The 18,730-nt window shown below is 33.3% G+C and overlaps 1 protein-coding gene across 8 annotated transcripts in view; it reads right to left on the bottom strand.

Moving 5' to 3' along the window:
* Positions 1–18,730, bottom strand: part of CNKSR2 (connector enhancer of kinase suppressor of Ras 2) — a 292,101-nt gene that overhangs the window by 226,231 nt on the left and 47,140 nt on the right. For all 8 annotated transcript variants that reach the window (XR_004271141.1, XR_004271142.1, XR_004271143.1 and 5 more), the window contains exons 2-3: positions 13,807–13,970; positions 7,465–7,667 (exon numbers count right to left, since the gene is read on the bottom strand). Coding sequence is in view for 4 of the 8 variants with exons in the window: in XM_032286106.1 (XP_032141997.1) it covers positions 7,465–7,667; positions 13,807–13,970 (367 nt within the window). In the remaining 4 variants the exon portion in view is untranslated. The remainder of the gene's footprint in view (positions 1–7,464; positions 7,668–13,806; positions 13,971–18,730) is intronic.

The raw sequence follows: 18,730 nt of genomic DNA, 5'->3' as shown, positions 1-18,730 counted from the left end.
AGTTCCAGCTACTCGGGAGGCTGAGGCAGGAGAATTGCTTGAACCCAGGAGGCGGAGGTTGCAGTGAGCCGAGATTGCACCATTGTACTCCAGCTTGGGTAACAAGAGCGAAACTCCATCTCAAAAAATAAATAAATAAAAATCTGGAGACAACAGATGCTGGAGAGGATGTGGAGAAATGGGAACACTTTTACACTGTTGGTGGGAGTGTAATTTAGTTCAATCATTGTTGAAGACAGTGTGGCGATTCCTCAAGGACCTAGAAATAGAAATTCCATTTAACCCAGAAATCCCATTACTGGGTATATACCCAATGGATTATACATCATTCTACTATAACGACACACGCACACATATGTTCATAGTGGCACTGTTTACAATAGCAAAGACCTGGAACCAACCCAAATGCCCATCGACGATAGACTGGACAAGGAAAATGTGGCACATACACGCCATGGAATACTATGTAGCCATAAAAAATGATGAGTTCATGTCATTTGTAGGGACATGGATGAATCTGGAAACCATCATTCTCAGCAAACTGACACAAGAACATAAAATCAAACACCGCATGTTCTCACTCATAGGTGGGTGATGAACAATGAGAACACATGGACACAGGGAGGGGAGCATCACACACTGGGGTCTATGGGGGGGCCAAGAGAGGGACAGCGATGGGGTGGGAAGGTCGGGGAGGGATAACATGGGGGGAAATGCCAGATGTAGGTGACAGGGTGATGGAGGCAGCAAACCACATTGCCATATGTGTACCTATGCAACAAACCTGCATGATCTGCACATGTACCCCAGAACCTAAAGTACAATAAAAATAAAAAATTGAGTAAACAAATGGAAGTTTCTACAAATCAAAAAGAAAAAAAAAAGTAAGCAACTGTCCTCCTTAAATCACCATATAGATAATATGATGCTTATATTTCTCTCTGGTGCAAAAGTTTATGACCCTATAAGAACTTATTCTTTGTACATTATTTCTAAACAAAAGCATTACTTTTATTAAAAGGTTATTAATGGTTCAGAAATCCTAAACAAATTAGAAACTAATAAGGAAAGCTAAGATGCTAATAAGGAAAATCTGGAGCACCTTACTATTTCTCAGGTTGGCACTGATGAAGCCATGAATAATGGTAGTGCTAAAGTCACTGCTCTTCTATGAAATAATTAGTGTCAAGTGACAAGCAATGAGCACATGAGAGAAAATAAGACCAAACATTATCTGGTAGTGTTTGATGTGGTTTTCTTGGTCTCTGTAATATTTTTCCTGGTATAGAATTAATTTGTCCAAAAGTTTCTTATCATGGAAGAAGAAATTAGTTTAATCATTTTCTTGTGCTTGCTTCGGCAGCACATATAATAATCATTTTCTTACATAAGGCAAAAAATTTCAAAGAAATCTTAACAAAAATTCCCTAGTACCTTAAACTCTTGTGCCTTAAATATGTAAAAGGTTTTCAATGATATTAAGAGATCTCACTGATCCCATCAAAACAGGATGGCCTTAAAAGGTATTTTGTAAACTACCAGATTTGGATATTACTGCTAAAAATGAAGGAAATAAACTGTCACTATTGAAGGCAAAATAAACTTTGTTAAATAGTAATTTTGAACATTTTTACTGATGTTACTGTACAACATAACACTTGTAGTGATCTGTAAACTTCTGAGTATACATCAATTTGGCAAAGCCACAGAAAACTGCAAGAAATATAAGGTGTCAAAAACAGTAGGATGTAGATTAAAAATAGACAAGTAAACCATGCACCGAAAATAAACAGTAAAGCTACGAACTGTGATTTACCTCTGAGGCTATTCCTCTGGGAAAGTCTGCTGTTTCATTGGAACCAATATTTTAAATAGGAGAAAAAATGGAAATTTATTAACCTTAGATTTTATCTTATTTAGGAAATGTAAGGAGCTGGTCTTTGAAAGTGTATCTCATTTAAATCGGAGTTTTTCTGAGTCATAAATGTTATTTTCCTAGCACACTAACTGTTATGCCTTAAACATTTAAAGGTTTTTCAGTGATATAAAAAAGTATCTCATTGATCCCTTTAAAGCATAAAAATCTTGAAAGCTATTTTAGAAACAATTAGAATTAAATTTTATTAATGTTAAAAATAAAATAGTAAACCTTTATCATACAGTGAACTTAAAATTTTCTATAAATGAAGTTCTATGCAGCAATTTCAGATACTGAGGCCTAAAACAGAAAAGTGGTAGTCTTATTTAGTTTTTGAAGAGAAATAGCAAAATGTAAAGGTTTAGATGCCACATCCCTTCCTCAAAATCCTCAATAATTAGCATGCAAAATGAGGTAGCATGACAAAGGAATATAAAGGAAAAAACAACAGGACTTCAGTGTCAGACAAAAATAGACACAAAGTATAATTTTCATACTAGATGAATGACTTTAGGCAAGTTATTTCACATTTCATATGTAAAATGGAGATGAGGATATCTGCTTTGTGAGAATTCAATGAGCTGAGATTATATATATATATATATATATATATATGAATGTATGCATAAAGCATCTAGTTCAGCATCTAGGACAAATTAAAGATTTTTCACTTACTCTTTTTTTTTCTCCTCCTTCAAGTAACATAAAAAAAAAATGTAGTAAACCCAAATCATATTGCTGTACATGCAAGTTTTCTCCAAAATATAATAAAAATTTTGTAATGCCAAAAAACTTACAGCTGTTTAAAAATGAAAAGTTGTTCAACATCAAATTAATCCTATTTAACTGAAAAAAAAATTTATTCTTCAAGTAAAATATTACATATTGAAGGAATAAACTAAAGTTAAAGATCATATACTTGGCAGTATTCATCTACAGTATTCATTTTAAAGCCCCCAAATTAAAGCAAATCTACACTGATACAATGAAACATTAAAAATTTTTGGTCAAAATTGTTTCTGTGGAACTTTCATAATTAAGTATTTAATTTCTAAATTCTTGAAAAGCAAACAAAAAAGAAAAGACACATTCTTTATATAAGCAAAACATAGAGAAGAATTAAAGTTTTTAATAAATTAACATGAAACAAACAAAAATATTAACTAAATTTATTTAGAAAAGAGATAGGAATTAAAAATCATTCTTCCAAAAGTCACTACGAAATTTTGTCGGTGTCTATCTTTGATATTATATACAGGGAAATAAGTTGAAAATATTCCCCATATGGTATTAGTCAAGATCAATGCATTATATCATAGAATATTAGTGCTTAGAAAAGAACTTTAAATTCTGCAGGTCTTACATCCTTATTCTAAAAGGAAAATAAAAATAGAGGTTAAGGTTCAAGTTATGGAGGGTTAGAGGGGAGCTGAGACTCAACTCTCAGCCCTATGCTCTCTTATGCTACATTACCATGCATTTTGGTGGGAATTCGCAGTAATGGTCATGGAGAACGCTGTTCTTCTGGCTTTTCTAGCATTTGATTAATGTGTAAAGTTTGTAGGACACACTCAAACAAGAGGGCATGTGGAGGGCTGGCTTGTACTCCTGCTGCTACCTAGAAAACATTTTTTTTCTTTAAAAGGAATAAAATTATAACTTAAACATACACCCACTAACAATCTCTAATAAAAGCCTGGACTACTTGTCAGGTAATCAAACAGCCTAAACATTTCACCTGGTACAGTTATAGATAAAATCCTATTAGATTTAAATTGATCTCAGGACTTTCTGAAATTAATATAAGCCAAGGAGCAGTTAAAATACTCATAACAAGCCATGGCAGAGGAGGAAGCAAGGTCAAGCTCCCAAATATATTAGTAGCGCTCATCATTTAACTTTCCTCTTTCCTATTATTGGCAAAAGATTTAAAACCTGTGAAAACAGAAAGTAAACATGACACAAAACTATCCTGAACTACAAACAATCGCAGAGAAATTTTATTTCAAAGAAGAGTTCTTAGTTATCATTAACTTCCAACTAACTAAAGTCACAGATACCCTGACCACCTACCACTTTCAGTCCTTACCCTGCCTCATCTCTCAGCAGCCTTTGACCCTACTGACCATTATTTTCTTTCCTTAAAGCTCTTTACTCACTTTGTTTCCATCACATCACTCTCAGCTGATTTCCTCCTACCTCTCTGGTTATGCCTTCTTATTTTTTTTTCTATAAGCCAAACTTCTAACCATTCTTCAATTGGTGGTGGTGCACAGGCCTCATTCTTTATCCCACTTTTTTCCATTCATTCGAAAATATTTTTTGAGCAGCCACTATTGACTAGAACTCATTTAGATAACTGTGATATCAGTGTACAAAGTAGACGAAAACTACCTGCTCTCTTGAAGTGGACATCATATAAAGAACAGTAAGATAAAAATAATATGCATAATACATAAGTAAATTATACAGTATATTGGAAGGGTCTAAATGTTATGGAAAATAGAGTAGGATAAGAATGATTAATTCTAAAATTCTCCTTCAGCTACCTATTTTCATGAGGCTTACCACCACGACTGGGTCAGCCAAGTCAGATTTCTCTTATTCACCCCAGATGCCTTCTTTTTCCTTACTCTCTAGAGATCTTACCTGTTACCAAGTCTTATTTATTTATATAAATAACTCTAACATTCTTCTATCCTCATTGCTGCTTCTTTAATTAAAAATATCAACAAAAAGAAGTGGGGAGATTAAGATCTATAGTTAGACTGTCAAGACTAAATCCTGGCTCCACTACTTATGTGCCACTTGGTTTTGAACTTAATCTCCTTCATTCCCAGTTTTCCTATGTGTAAAATGAAGACAAACCTTCTAGGGTTGTTTTGATTAAAGGAGAGTGTCTGGAGGCATCAGTACCCAAGAGATGGCATCATCATCAATTTTAGCATCAGAATCACCACCAGAAGTAGCAGCATGATTAATTCCTACAAGAGCCTCCTAACTGGTTTCCCTTCTTCTAGCCTTACTCTTCTCTAATCTTTCCCAACACTGTAGCCCAAATAATCTTCCAAGTTCACAGATCTGAACACAAGCATGACCCTAAGCACCTCCCCACTGACTTCAATATAAAGTCTAAATGCATTACCATGGCAAATAATCTTTTCTTTTTTTATTCTTCTCCTTTTGCTTTTCTTTTCAAAATCTAAGATGTTAAAGAATTATAATTAAAGCACCAGTCTAAAGCTGAACTTTTCCATGAAAGAGCTTCAAAATATAAACTTCAGTTTTTTTCTGTCAATTTATAAGAGTCTTGATTGAAAATTTTAGTTATCACACAGTTGTATTCTGTTCCCTTTTAAGTCTTTATTTCATTTTCATGATCAAAATGTTAAATGACCTTTGATTTAATTGATCACCATAGTATGATATAACACCAAATAAGCATTGTGAGAAACTTTGCAGAAATGGAGCCTAATAGATGACTTAAGCTATTTCCTTTGGCCTTTTTGTCATATTTTCTCTTACTATGAAATAAACACAAAACATGGATTGACCTCATGGATTGTTACATGTGTTTTTACATATTTTTGTAGGTATGTATGCACATATGTGTTTTGTAGGTGAATTGGCACTTACCAAAAGCATCTTATTAGATAATGAAAGTATGCCACCATAAAAAATTGATACAATGAAATCTCAAGGACAACTATGGTGTGGGAAATGTGCGATATCTGTCATCAAGAAGTAAAAAAATTCTCTATTCACGCATTTTATCTATTCATCTAACAATACTAAGGTAAAATATATATATAAATAAATTTACTAAATGCAAATATCAAGGCTGAGCAAATTTATAATTACAGGGAAAGTGAGAGTAAAAGAAGATATAATTATAATCAAGGATGTGTTCTTTAAGTCTTTAATTACTGTGAAGCCTACCAAAACAAATGTATTATATTAATAGTACTTAAGGACTAAGCCATATTTTACTTGCTGACCATTCATAACTTTTGGAATGGATATATTTAAAATGCAATTAAACACTTGATAATGTGTTTTTGACAATTATGAAAATTAAATTTTAATAATGTTATAATGCAAAAGAAACATTCTGTCCATTAATTATTAAAAGCTAGTAATATATAGTTTAGTGTTTCATATTTGCATTTAGTATTATCACTTTATATTATATAAAAATATATATAAAATTAGACAATATAAAATTAAGAAAAATTATCTCAATTTTCACCTTAAAAATACAAATGCTTTACTTTTAATATAAGGTCTCATGGTTTTAAAATGCCAAAATGTTATGCTGGCGCGTATGTGTATGTGTGTGTTTGTGTGTGTGTGCGCGCGCGCATGTGTGTGTGTATGAACACATATGAATATCTTACTGACATTCAAGAAAGAATTCTGGTAATGTATATTATCAGAGTTTCTTATGAAAGACAGAGTATTTTTAAAATTTCATTATTTAGCCATTAAACATAGTACATATCCCTTACCAAAAATTCCAAAACTTAAAGTAGATAACTTGTTTAGTTTTTTCATAAATCATTGTAATGTTTTATCATTATAATGTTTAACCACATACAGTATATAATTTAAATCTAAACTTTTCATTTCATATTACAAGACTTTAAACTATTTTATGTGTTCCAAAACAAATGAAAGTCACCTAAACTTAAAAAAGTTTAAAAGTATGTTTATGATATCCAAAATAGTATAATGAAATTAATAACAGAGAATGAATGAAGCGAGGCTAAGGGGACACACAAGGCATGTTACAAAGGTGTCAGTGTCTAATTACCTATTTAAAACAGTTTATAGCATCCCAATGGTCATTTCCTTAATTAAAATCAATTAATACAAATAAAGAAAATCAGGAGACAGAGCAGTATTATAATAAACAAAAATTTATAAATTGTATTACGACAGCCAAATAATGATTTTGCTTATAAAGCAGCAAAGGTGTGCTGGGCACGGTGGCTCATGCCTGTAATCCCAGCACCTTGGGAGGCTGAGGCAGGTGGATCACCTGAGGTCAGGAGTTCAGGACCAGCCTGACCAACATAGAGAAACCCTATCTCTACTAAAAATACAAAATTAGCCGGGCATGGTGGCACATGCCTGTAATTCCAGCTAGTCGGGAAGCTGAGGCAGGAGAATTGCTTGAACCCAGAAGGTGGAGGGTGCGGTGAGCTGAGATCTCGCAATTGCACTCCAGCCTGGGCAACAAGAGCAAAACTCCATCTCAAAAAAATAAATTAATAAAAATTTTAAAAAAATTTTAAATAGAGCAGCAAAAGTATTTTACAGTTGTCAGAGACTAATTTTTGATTGGCTACTTAGTTGGACATCAAATTTTACAAAAGATTAATATCTATTTGACAATACCCTATATTGTGGTAAATCATCATTAGACATTTATTACTTGGTACTCCTCTGCCTGTCTAATCCTTTCACAAGAAAATGCAAAATAATGTTATATTCAAACTGGCGTCTGAGGAGAGGTTACTTATGAAGCATGTGGAAGACTTTACCTGTCCAACCAGGCAAGCAGACTCTTGGCTGCTCCAATCAGATCCACAACTGAGGTCAGAAAGTCATTTGGCAATTTTCGGCTGGTCCTCCCATCATAATGGCCACTCCTTCTCCTTCCTGTTATAAAATTCTGTAGATTTTTGGCAGATGCATTCAACTTGTGAGAAAGGGTTTTCAGATTTTCTGTTTCCAAGCCATAATTCTGAATTATAAAAAAGAGAGAGAAAAATATACTTAAGGTCAATATTCATTCATGAAAATATTTACTGAATACTTTATTATGCATAGGTAATAGGGTAGCATTAGAGTTACAAATGAATAAGATAGGATTCCTGACCTAGTGGAGCCCACAATTAAGTGACTACTTGGGGAGGTGTCATATAAAGAAATTATAATAAAATGTGTTAAGTACTAATATGAACATGGAAAGATGAGGGCATTGTATCTTGGAACTATGCAATCCAAGATAGCAAGATTATAAGAAATAATAAATTTGTTTCTTAAAACCAAAACCTAAGCTCATTTGTTTGTGAAATTAATTATTATCAACAATTATTTTTGAGTATACATTCAATTAACAATATGCATGGTCATGAATGTAGGCACTAGGAACAATTCTGCTTCCCCAAAGTTAGGAAAATAAACACAACCAGCAATAATAAAATGGAAAAGCAAGAAATAAATCAGGTAAATAAATCAGATGAAAAAACATATATGTACTGTACATAATGACACTTAAGAAATTTCTTTTATAATATGGTATCAGGAAAAACTCTGCTTCCTCAGGGGAACTAATACACTTTCTCCTTTTTGTAATAAAAATTATGAAACTAAAATTATTTTTGTTTTTGTCCTGACTCACAACTAAATATGAAGCACACCAAAAGCAATCATAGTGACTTTTTGGTAAGTGTATTTGTTTTCTTCTTTTCCTTGTTCTCACATTTCAATTAATATTTATTAATTTGTTCTAAATATCTTGTCTATTATACCTTATGGCAGAAAGGGGTTATACGAATAAGTATAATAAACCTTTTTACTATCTTCAAATAGAAAAAGATTGTAGAATCCCTTCAAACTTTGGGGAAAGTTTTTGTAAGTTACAATTAAAATGTAAAGCAGCTAATTGTGAGTTGTAAAACACCCCCAGAAAAGGCTAGTTAAGCCTGGCCAACATGGTGAAACCCCATCTCCACTAAAGATAACAAAAAATTAGCCGGGCATGGTGGCAGATGCCTGTAGTCCCAGCTACTCAGGAGGCTGAGACAGGAGAATCTCTTGAACCTGGGAGGCAGAGATTGCAGTGAGCCAAGATCGCGCCATTGCACTCCAGCCAGGGTGACAGGGCAAGACTCGTCTCACAAAAAAAAGGCTGATTAATATTATCCAAGGATAACCTTTATCAAACCACTTAGCAGGATGCACATTACTGTTGTGTATAAAGTTAAAATTATTACCACCTTATTGAAAATGGTAAAACCCAAAGAATGTAAGAATTTGCTTGGGCCTTCGATGCTTAGTTTGACTTACCTTTTCACAGTTGGGGAAAAGGAGGTATGGGAAGATTTCTTTTTTAATAGTTTGCTTAAAAAGCTCAGTACTTAGACTAGACAGAGTTCAGAATAGAACTGCATGTAACCAGGCCATCTGTGAGGGGATATGTCTACCACTTTCTTTAGCATCAATATTCTACTCCTATTCTCAGAAACATGGTAACAATAATTAAAGCAAAGTAAAAAGTAAGTGAAAAGGAAAGTAAGTCATACAATAAATTAAACTATATTATTAAGTCAACAACCAGTGGGTACCTACTTTGTATAACATTTAAGTGTTTTTGTTTCCTACTGCAATTTAAGACAAGAGAAAACTTAGTGGAGAAAAATGAGGGGAGAGGAAGGTTTTAATGCATAAACAGTAAATACGAAGTTATACATGTTACCACTGAAGATTTAATTGTGATAAAAATCTGCTTGTCCTTTAGTGACAATTTACATGTTTATTAAAAGAAAATTTTCTTCTGAAATTATAAATCTGTTCTCTAAAATAACACAGCATTAATATATTAAATATTCACTGCTTAATTTGAACTGTAATATTCTTCTCTCAAAAGATTTGGCTTGTGCAAATAAAACAACATCCTATTCAAATTCTATTGCATCTGAGAATGGGTTATCTGTGAAATGTGGGAGACTTTGTCCAACTCGTTCCTATAGTATGAAAGAAATCCTCTTATGTTTATAAAAGATGCTCTCTAATGACTAGATAAGAACAATTTGTAACTATACAAACTAGCTGTAAATGATACTTCTTCCGTAAATGTAACTGTAAATGAAAATACTGAAAAGTATTTTTAGAAGGTTTCCCTGTGTTAAAGCATTTTTCTGGAGTAAAAAATGATTGTATTTTTCATTTTTGTGTATAAATGTGTTTCATGAGAAAACATTTGTTTGCCAACAAATTATAGCAATTTCTTTAAAAAGTTCAAATTCTAACAGTTTATTAGAAAGAAGCCTACTCAATCAACCTGGTTGATTCAGAAATCTTTCACTCGGTACCATTAGCCTCCATAAAAGATGAATTGATTTAAATTATTTCTTTCTGTACAACATTAGCATCTCAAATGATTTATTAGGAAAGGTAAAACAATACTAGTGTTTATATAAATAAAAATCCAAAGGCAAAGTTAAAAATATTTCAGAGTCTTCAAAATCTAAGAAACTAAAATTATTATTTTTCATATGACTCAAGAATTAGGGAACATAATAGTCATCTGGACAAAACCTGAAAGGTCTAACTTGGAAACCTCCTAAAAATATATCCTATGCAGAACAGAGGTGAAAAATATGGAGGACAGAGAAATACAGAGGCAAAAAGAATCAAAAGATATGTAGCATTGGATGGGGAAGGAAATTCTTAAAATTTGCTCTAGTTAATGAACATAACTAGTTACACTGATAATCCAAAAACATTTTTTAAAAAATTTAGAAGAGTATAATAGGTTAGAAGCTCATCTGTATGTAACCAGATTTATGTGCCACTATTTTAACAAAAGAGACTAACTGATCTCTCAAGTTAATTTTTAAATTTTATTTTATGATTATTTTTTGACATAGGGTCTCCGTCTGTCATCCAGGCTGGAGTGCAGTGGCATTATCATGGCTCACCGCAGCCTGGACGCCCCAGGCTCAAGTGATCCTTCCACCTCAGCCTTCCGTGTATAGCAGGGACTACAGGTGTGTGCCAGCACACCTGGCTAATTTTTAAATTTTTTGTAGAGATGGGGGTCTTCCTACATTTCTAAGGCTGGTCTTGAATTCCTGGGCTCAAGTGATCTGCCCTTCTCTGGCTCCCAAAGTGCTGGGATTATAGGCATGCCACCATGCCCAACCTCTAGCTAATTTTTATCATCACAATTCTCTATTACTACCTATATAGATACTTTCTGGCTATTTCTTTCATGAAAGTGGATGGTTTGTTGTAACTTGGTAGGTCACCAGTAAACCACACACCCTTACCTATCATTTAAAGAATCAACAAGTAAATCAAGCCCCTTTTACTAGGCCAGGGGTGTGGAAGGTACTGCCTCAATTTTTTTAAAAAACGCAGGTTTATTCACCACAGATTTGCTTTTCATTGGATATGCAGGGGAAAACTTGGTATTACTATTAGTATAAAAAGGACTACCTCAACAAAACAAAAACTTAGACATGAAATGTACTTAGCTGCTGTCTTTGTCCTATATGTTACTTATTTGTTCGTATACTTGGCCGTTACCATGTGCCAGAACCAGTAATGACTTAGAACTGAGTCAACACAGCCATTTAAGTCTTAACGAATTTGTGCTAAGTTCATATCAGCCTTCTCTTTCAATCATACGCATGCAAAAACATTAAGAACATATTTAACATTTTAGAAAAATAATGTCGGCTATATCCTCACTAGTGGCAAATTTTCACTAAACACTTAACTAGATATACTTAATATTGGCATCACATATTTTACAATGTCAATGTCACTTTATTCAGAGTTCTTAATTTAAATGCATCATGTAGCAGGTTTTTAGGTTTATAATACATTGCTTTATAAATATGAGTGAGTTCTAAAAGGCTTGCGTTAATGAATTTTTTTCAGAAAATAAATTATTTTAAGATGAATGAACCAAGCAATTATGTTGCAAAGAAACAAATCCTAGCAATTGCAAACATCAAATCTTTCATGCAAAATGCCTGAAATTATAAGTACATAAAAAAATGAAATGAAAACTGTTCTTATCCTGTCATAAATGATTCATTCACAGTTCCTAATAAAAAGTGTATTGTCAGAACACAAATTAAGGACCATACATTAAGCTATATATATTTTTTATTTATGTTTTTACTCTTTCAGTTAATATTCTTTGCTCTCTATTGAAGCATACTAAATGATAGCTTAATAGCTTGAAATATTATTACACTTCCAAATCATGAACAGCTTACTTCTTTCTAGAATAACATGATACAAACAATATATCTGATGCTTAACAAATACACGTTGCATAAATAAACAAGTGACTAAATAAACCTTTGATTCTCATCAGCTGCCATAAACATTTATTTACATAAGGAATAACTTCAAGACAAGGTAGACAAAATATAGTATAGCATAGCTTAAAAGAAACAAAAGGAATCTGTTAATTTCTCTATGTCTTACTTATATGAGTAACAGAAACTTCAGAGTCAAAGGCTGTGTAGGTAAGAGAAAAATTTTGGTTCTCTGAAGAAAGGCAGAGTTTAATTCAGTAAGGTAACATTAATTTAACATATTTTATAAGTTAAGCACTGGGCAGAAAGCTGAATAAAAAATATGAACTAAAAAAAGGTGTCTTCCTTTGAGGAGCCCACCATGAATTAAAGGATAAAAGAACCTAAACAAATAATTGTAATGTGATACAAAGTGTTAAGTTACCTTCTTTTCTCATCAATTCCCACTCTGCAAGCTAAATGAAAATTCTCAATTTTCTCTGAATATTTCATATTCTTTCACAATTCTGTCTCACACATGATATTTCTTCTGCCTAGACAACTTTTCTCCAACTTTTTGTCTGGCAAACATCTAACCATTGTGCAAGACCCAATACAAATTCTACCTACACTACCTGAATCCCTCAGAAGTGTTCATTTCTTTCCACATTCCCCTGGAATTAAAAAAAAAAAAAATCTATGTTGTCTTCTAACAGCTATTGTCTTTCTTAATGAACTGTATATATTTTTGGAATACGGACTATGTCTTTTTCATCTTTGCATTCCCAGTGATAGCACCGTTTGAGCATATGTAATTGTTGAAAAAGAAATGAATACAGTAGACATAAGGAAAATGTAAAGACCAGTAAAGATCAGAGAGACAAGACATAGCAGGGTAAACTGAAATTCAAAGAGCAGTTTGTGGGCAGAGGGGAAGGAGGTAAAGTTACAGTCCCAATAGCACAACTTCCTGGACTAGTCAACTTAGCCTGCTGATAAGGAATCTCACCTCCTGATTTCATAATTGCATGTAGAAGAAAATCAGAATTCACTCCTAAAATTTGCTTTATATTCCTCAGAAATCATCTGTTGCATAAACTGAAATATATCTGTACTTCTGACTTGTTGATGTGTATCCATTACATTAGGAAGGGGTAAGAAGGAAGTTTGATATTTGACCTCTGTGGGGACTATGACCAAGGAATCACTAAATAAAAAGAAAAAAAAATTGGTGTTTAAATTTATTTTCTGCGTTAGAGCTTAATCACATAATGAAGTATCCAAATGATATGACTTAAACCTGGTGCTTAAACCCAGAACTGTATAGGGTTTAAAGCTCAGCATCTGAAAGGATTTACCACAGCTACACAGTTCAAATTTAGAAGTGGTCTAGACATCTATTTCTGATGTCCTGCTTTTAAGTAGAGTTAGGTCAGCAGATCCTTGTTCATGGATCAAATTTCGAATGTCTAGACTATATGTATGTAACACTGTCAATCATCAATAATCTTTCCTTCCTCAAACTGGCAGTGTGAGAGCCTAGCGCATGAGTGGTTCATCTATGAAGAGCCCTGCTTATGAGACATACACTGTGGACTTAAGGTTCTGATATGCCCAACTCATAAAAAATGTTAACAAGCAGGGAACTGTTATTTGGCACTAATATAACAAATTTAAGGAAGGAAGAAAATATCATGTCCAATTGGTTGAGAATTAGGATTTTTTTTCTTCTATTTGCATTTCAATTATCAAAAGAAGAGTAGAAAAAAGGGGAAAGTAAAGAAAGAAAAAAAAAAAGAAGAAGAAGAGAAGTTTTACTCTTCACCAGTTTTATGTCCTTACCAATGCACACAGAAGGTCAACTGCTTCCAAGATCAGTTCCTGATGGCCAATGCGGCTGACCCCCAGATCCTCTAGCTCCTGATGTGTAATGCGCAGCAGCTGGTCCCCACTGATCTTCTCCCTCTCAAAGTTCTTAATATACTGCTGCAAACAGTCATCAAGACCTACAAAATAAAAGTATGAAAGATCAGAATGAAAACATGGTTAAACAAAACAAATATGAAGGATGGGAGAAGCAAGCATTAATGCTACCATATCACAAATTAAGTCCATTTTAACTGTGAACTAGCTAAATCATTCACCCTTTATTAACCTACATATGGACTACAGTGAAAAAGAAAATCACTTCATCATACTCATAGTTGTTAGGTACCTATTTCAATTTTCCTCAGCAAGTACTGGAAATCTTTCTTCTGCGCAGTTCTCCTTGCTGACTATTTCATAAAGTATGCCAACAGGCAGGTTCCCCTATTTTCTAATTTTTCTGCATCACATTCTTACTCTCTTATTTAAACCCCACTTCAGAGGAAGAATTATCCTTCCTATTCAAAGCTAATCTATCTTTCTGTACTCTGTAGTACCATCTTCTGCCACCTTAACACTACTTCAGTGACTAAAAATTAAATGCTCTCTTTGTTTCAACTATTTCCTATTAATTGACTCGTTCTATGTTCAAATCTCTGCCATCTTAAAACAAAAACAATACCCTTTTTTTGATTTTGTTTATTCTGTGTGCTCCCCAATAGTCTGTCATCCTCTTTGGATTCAAGCCCTTATCTTTATTTCCTCATCTGTGATGCACTCCTTAATCCATTATCATTTGGATTTTACTCAAATCTAAAAGTAGAAATCCACAGGATTATCCGGGGCAATTCACAAGTGATTGGCTCAGCTATAGATTAAGTTGGTTTCAAGCACCTGTGAAGTGGCCTGATACAAATGATGAACTGGACTAATAAAACTAAGGCTCTAGATATTTAAGTAAAGAATACCAAGAAAATGAGGCAATTAGCTGAAACTAAGAGGTCCTCAATGTATCAAGGAGGGAGACTAGAGGCTATAATGGGCTACATTCCAGCTGAAATTATGAAGGAGCAGAAATTATAATAGAAAAAACAGAGATAAAATTAGAACAGATGTGCAAAAGGTAGCCAAGTTTCCGAACAGAGATTATGTAGCCAGTGAGAAAGAAAAAGAGTCAGCATTTTGATTCCTGACAGGGTCTAGTATAAGGCCACAGATGTCTTTACTATATTATCAAACTTCCTTAAAGTAACTAGAGTAACTTTGTAGCCTCTCTAAATAATCTTTTTTTTTCATTCTCCATTATTATGTGTATACTGATGAGGGCCGATATGTTCTCACTGGATCTGGCAACATGAAAGTCACCAATGACATTCCTGAGAGTTGTTTTCACAGTGATGGCAATAAGCCAGCACTGAATGAGTTAAGAAGGCTTCAAAGCAGTCAGGCTGCATAAGAGAAGAGAAAAATAAGAGGATATCTAGAGAATATGGGATTGAGAGAGAGAGTTTGTTTTTCTTTCTTAAAGATGTTAGAGACTTGAAGATATTTAAATGCGGATAAGAACTGTATGTCTCTATTGAAAAAGGAGGGAAGGAGGAAAAGATGGGTGTAAATGCAGGTAGATTCACAGCCTGTGAGTAAGATGAGGGACTCCCTGCCTAATGACTTTAAGACAACATTATGGATGTGTGTGAGAGTTCAGTGAAATACTTGTAAATAAAATAAACATGTAAATTGATACCATTACAAACATGTGCTGAATACCCAAATAGAGTTGGTACTAATTACAGTGTCCCAGAGCTAAACATGATTATTTTTTAAAGGGAAGACTCTAAAATCAGAAACAAGGGGAAAAATAAAAGAATTATTTGTCAGACACTGCCATGAATGCTGGAGATAAAAGAGTAAAGAAGACACAGACCTCAAGGAATGCAGTACTTGTATTAGTTATAATATGTAAACTAGAGATGATTTAAAGTATACAGGAGAATTTCATAGGTTATATCTAAATACCATACCATTTTATATAAGGGACTTGAGCATTTGCAGAGTTTGGTATCTGTGAGGATTCCTGGAACCAATCCCCGTCAACTGTATAGGGTCAAAGTTATAGTGGTCCACAATACTGAGGGATGGCCAGACAAGGGGGATCTAAGAATGAAAACAAAAATGGATCAGAGAGGACAAGGTAATAATAAGGAAGGCATGACAGACAAATGTTAAATGTAGCACAGCATTCTAATAAGATAAGAACTAAAGTACTCTTAGAATTAAGGGATTATAGCCAGAACAGTATCAGAATAGTGCAAAGAGAAGCCAGACAGACTATGGGATTGAGGAGTGACTGGGAAATGAGAAAGTGAGCGCCTTGCATGTAGAATATTCCTTTAGAAGATTATAGGATAATGGTGAGGATGGGAAGTAAACAGAGAGATGCCATGTAGTGTCAAAAAGACCACTGTTATACTGATTTCAGAAGTGAAGAAACTAAAGCTCAGTGAGATTACGTAACTCTCTAAGTGTACGTAGTAAGTAACTGACAGGCAAACCAAGAATTAAAACCTAGTCCCAGAGGATCCAAAATCTAATCTACTTTGACTATATCAGATCATCTAAAGACTGAAAAAACACATCTTAACAATAAAATGGATTCATACCCTTGCAACAGTAAACGGGTAAACGGAGATAGAGACATACAGTTATTAAAATGAAGAATAATAATAACATGCAACAGTGGCTAATGAAATCACATTCTTCTGGACCCACAAGAAAAGAAATTAAAACTACCAAGGACTAAAGTCCATCCTAGCATATTTTTCATGAATTAAATACTGTGTAGAGTACCCAGATGGCATTCAATCTGAAGTTGCATTTGAATGAATGAAAGGGAAAACATTACAAATAGTTTTTAGATACCACTGAAACCAATATATGTTGACCTGAGAATCCCCTGTTCTTTATGTTCTTCAAAGCCATCTTTAACAATCATCCTCCTACAAGCAAGTAGTCACTCTATAACAAGCAGTATATGATTTGTTTTCACAAGGATTCTCAAGAAAACCAAATAAAATAGAAAAAGGATGGATAATTTTCTTCTTGGACTGTTCTTATTTATTCTGTCCTAATTTATTTTGTAAAAGGCTACACTTTCAATAGTTTTGTGTAATTACTATACAGAAGAATTGATGCTGAATAATAGTAATACCTTCCAGTTATTTATTAATTGTATATCATTATCTTAATTTTACAGATAAGAAAATTGAAATTTAGGAACTATGCCTGGGATCCCACACCTTATAAATGATAAGGCAAGGTCTAAACCCAAGTTCATGTGACTCTAAATCCATGCTCTTAAAGACTACGTGGAATTAGGAGTGAGGGAAGAATGGAAAGGATGGTTTTCAAAGCTCTAGACTGTTTGTACTATACCGAAAGTCATTATGCCAAAAATATTTTTCTATTTTACATTTAAAACTTTAAGGTCTTTAATATATATTTATTTAAATTATGCTTTGTATCAAAAGGCATTTAAGTATATCGTTTACACACACACAATTCAGGAGGGCAATACAAATTAAAAGCAGATGAGAAAAATATGATTAGAGGAAAATATGATTAGTCATAAAGTGGGAACCAAAATAATGAAAATGAAAAAAATTCATACAAATGAAAAATACTAATAGCTTAAAACATTCATTAGATAACAGCAAGCCAGTTTCTTGGAGAAGCCCATCTAGTCTTTTCTTAAATTGATATATAATAGTTGTATATATTTATGAGGTACATGTGATATTCTGATACATTCATGCAAAGTATAATGATCAAATCAGGGTAGCTGGAATATCCATCACCTCAAACATGCCCATCCTTTTTTGACACTAAAGTCAGCAAAAAGGATTTCTTGTGGGAAGGAATCCTTGTGTAATATAATAAACACCATCTTCAATAAAGTAAACCCTTTTGATAAACACAACTCTAAGTTCCCATTGGACTGTTTTTTACAGCAAGGCTGAAATACATTTTAAAAAATATTATATTGTATTGTAGACCAAATAATAGCTGGTTATCATGAAGACAGAAACATATTTATCTTCATTGGCTTTAAGGAAGTTACAATCTATCAACAGAGTTTATAATTCCAGGGAGAAAATAAGTAGTAGGGTTTCTTTTTTATAATGAAAATAGACAAAAGTGAGCTCTATTTGAATCATCTTCTGAAAATTAAAAGTTTGTCAACTGGTTCCTAAAATATTTTGGGGATACACAGTATATATTCATTTAATATTATGATAGTTTCCCATAAAATTACTCCCCTTGTCATACTTCTTATCTTAAAAAGCATATTTACAGATGTTGATTTTTTAAAAATTTAAGTCACAGGCAAGAAAAGAAAAATTAGATAAATTAGACTTCACCAAAATTAAAACCTTTTGTGCATCAAAAGACACTATAAACAGCAAAAAAGTAACTGATGGCATGGAAGAAAATGTTTGAAAATCATATGTTTGATAAATATTCATATACAGAATATATAAAGAACACCCACAACTCAACAAAAAAGCAACTTGACTGATAAATGAGCAAAGGACTTAAACATCTCTCCAAAACATATATACAGATGGCCAATAAGCAAATAAAAAGATTCTCAATGTTAGTAATCATCAGGAAAATGCAAATAAAAAGCACAATAAGGTATTACTTCATACCCATTATGATGGCCACTATCAAACACACAGAGGTGAGTGAGGAGGTAGAGGAATTGAAACATTTGTGCACTGTGATGGGAATGTAAAATGGTGGAGCCACTGTGCAAAATGTTTGGCAGTTCCTCAAAAAACAAATACATAAGTGAAAATAGGCCCGGACAGTAGGAAAGAGCATCAGGGACAGGGATGTG

The sequence above is a fragment of the Sapajus apella genome, unplaced genomic scaffold (assembly GCF_009761245.1).
Source record: "Sapajus apella isolate SASKATOON/1434 unplaced genomic scaffold, GSC_monkey_1.0 scaffold17, whole genome shotgun sequence".
NCBI lineage: Eukaryota > Metazoa > Chordata > Mammalia > Primates > Cebidae > Sapajus > Sapajus apella.
The sequence above is the reverse complement of the archived record's forward strand: the minus strand, read 5'-3'. Positions and strand labels throughout refer to the sequence as shown.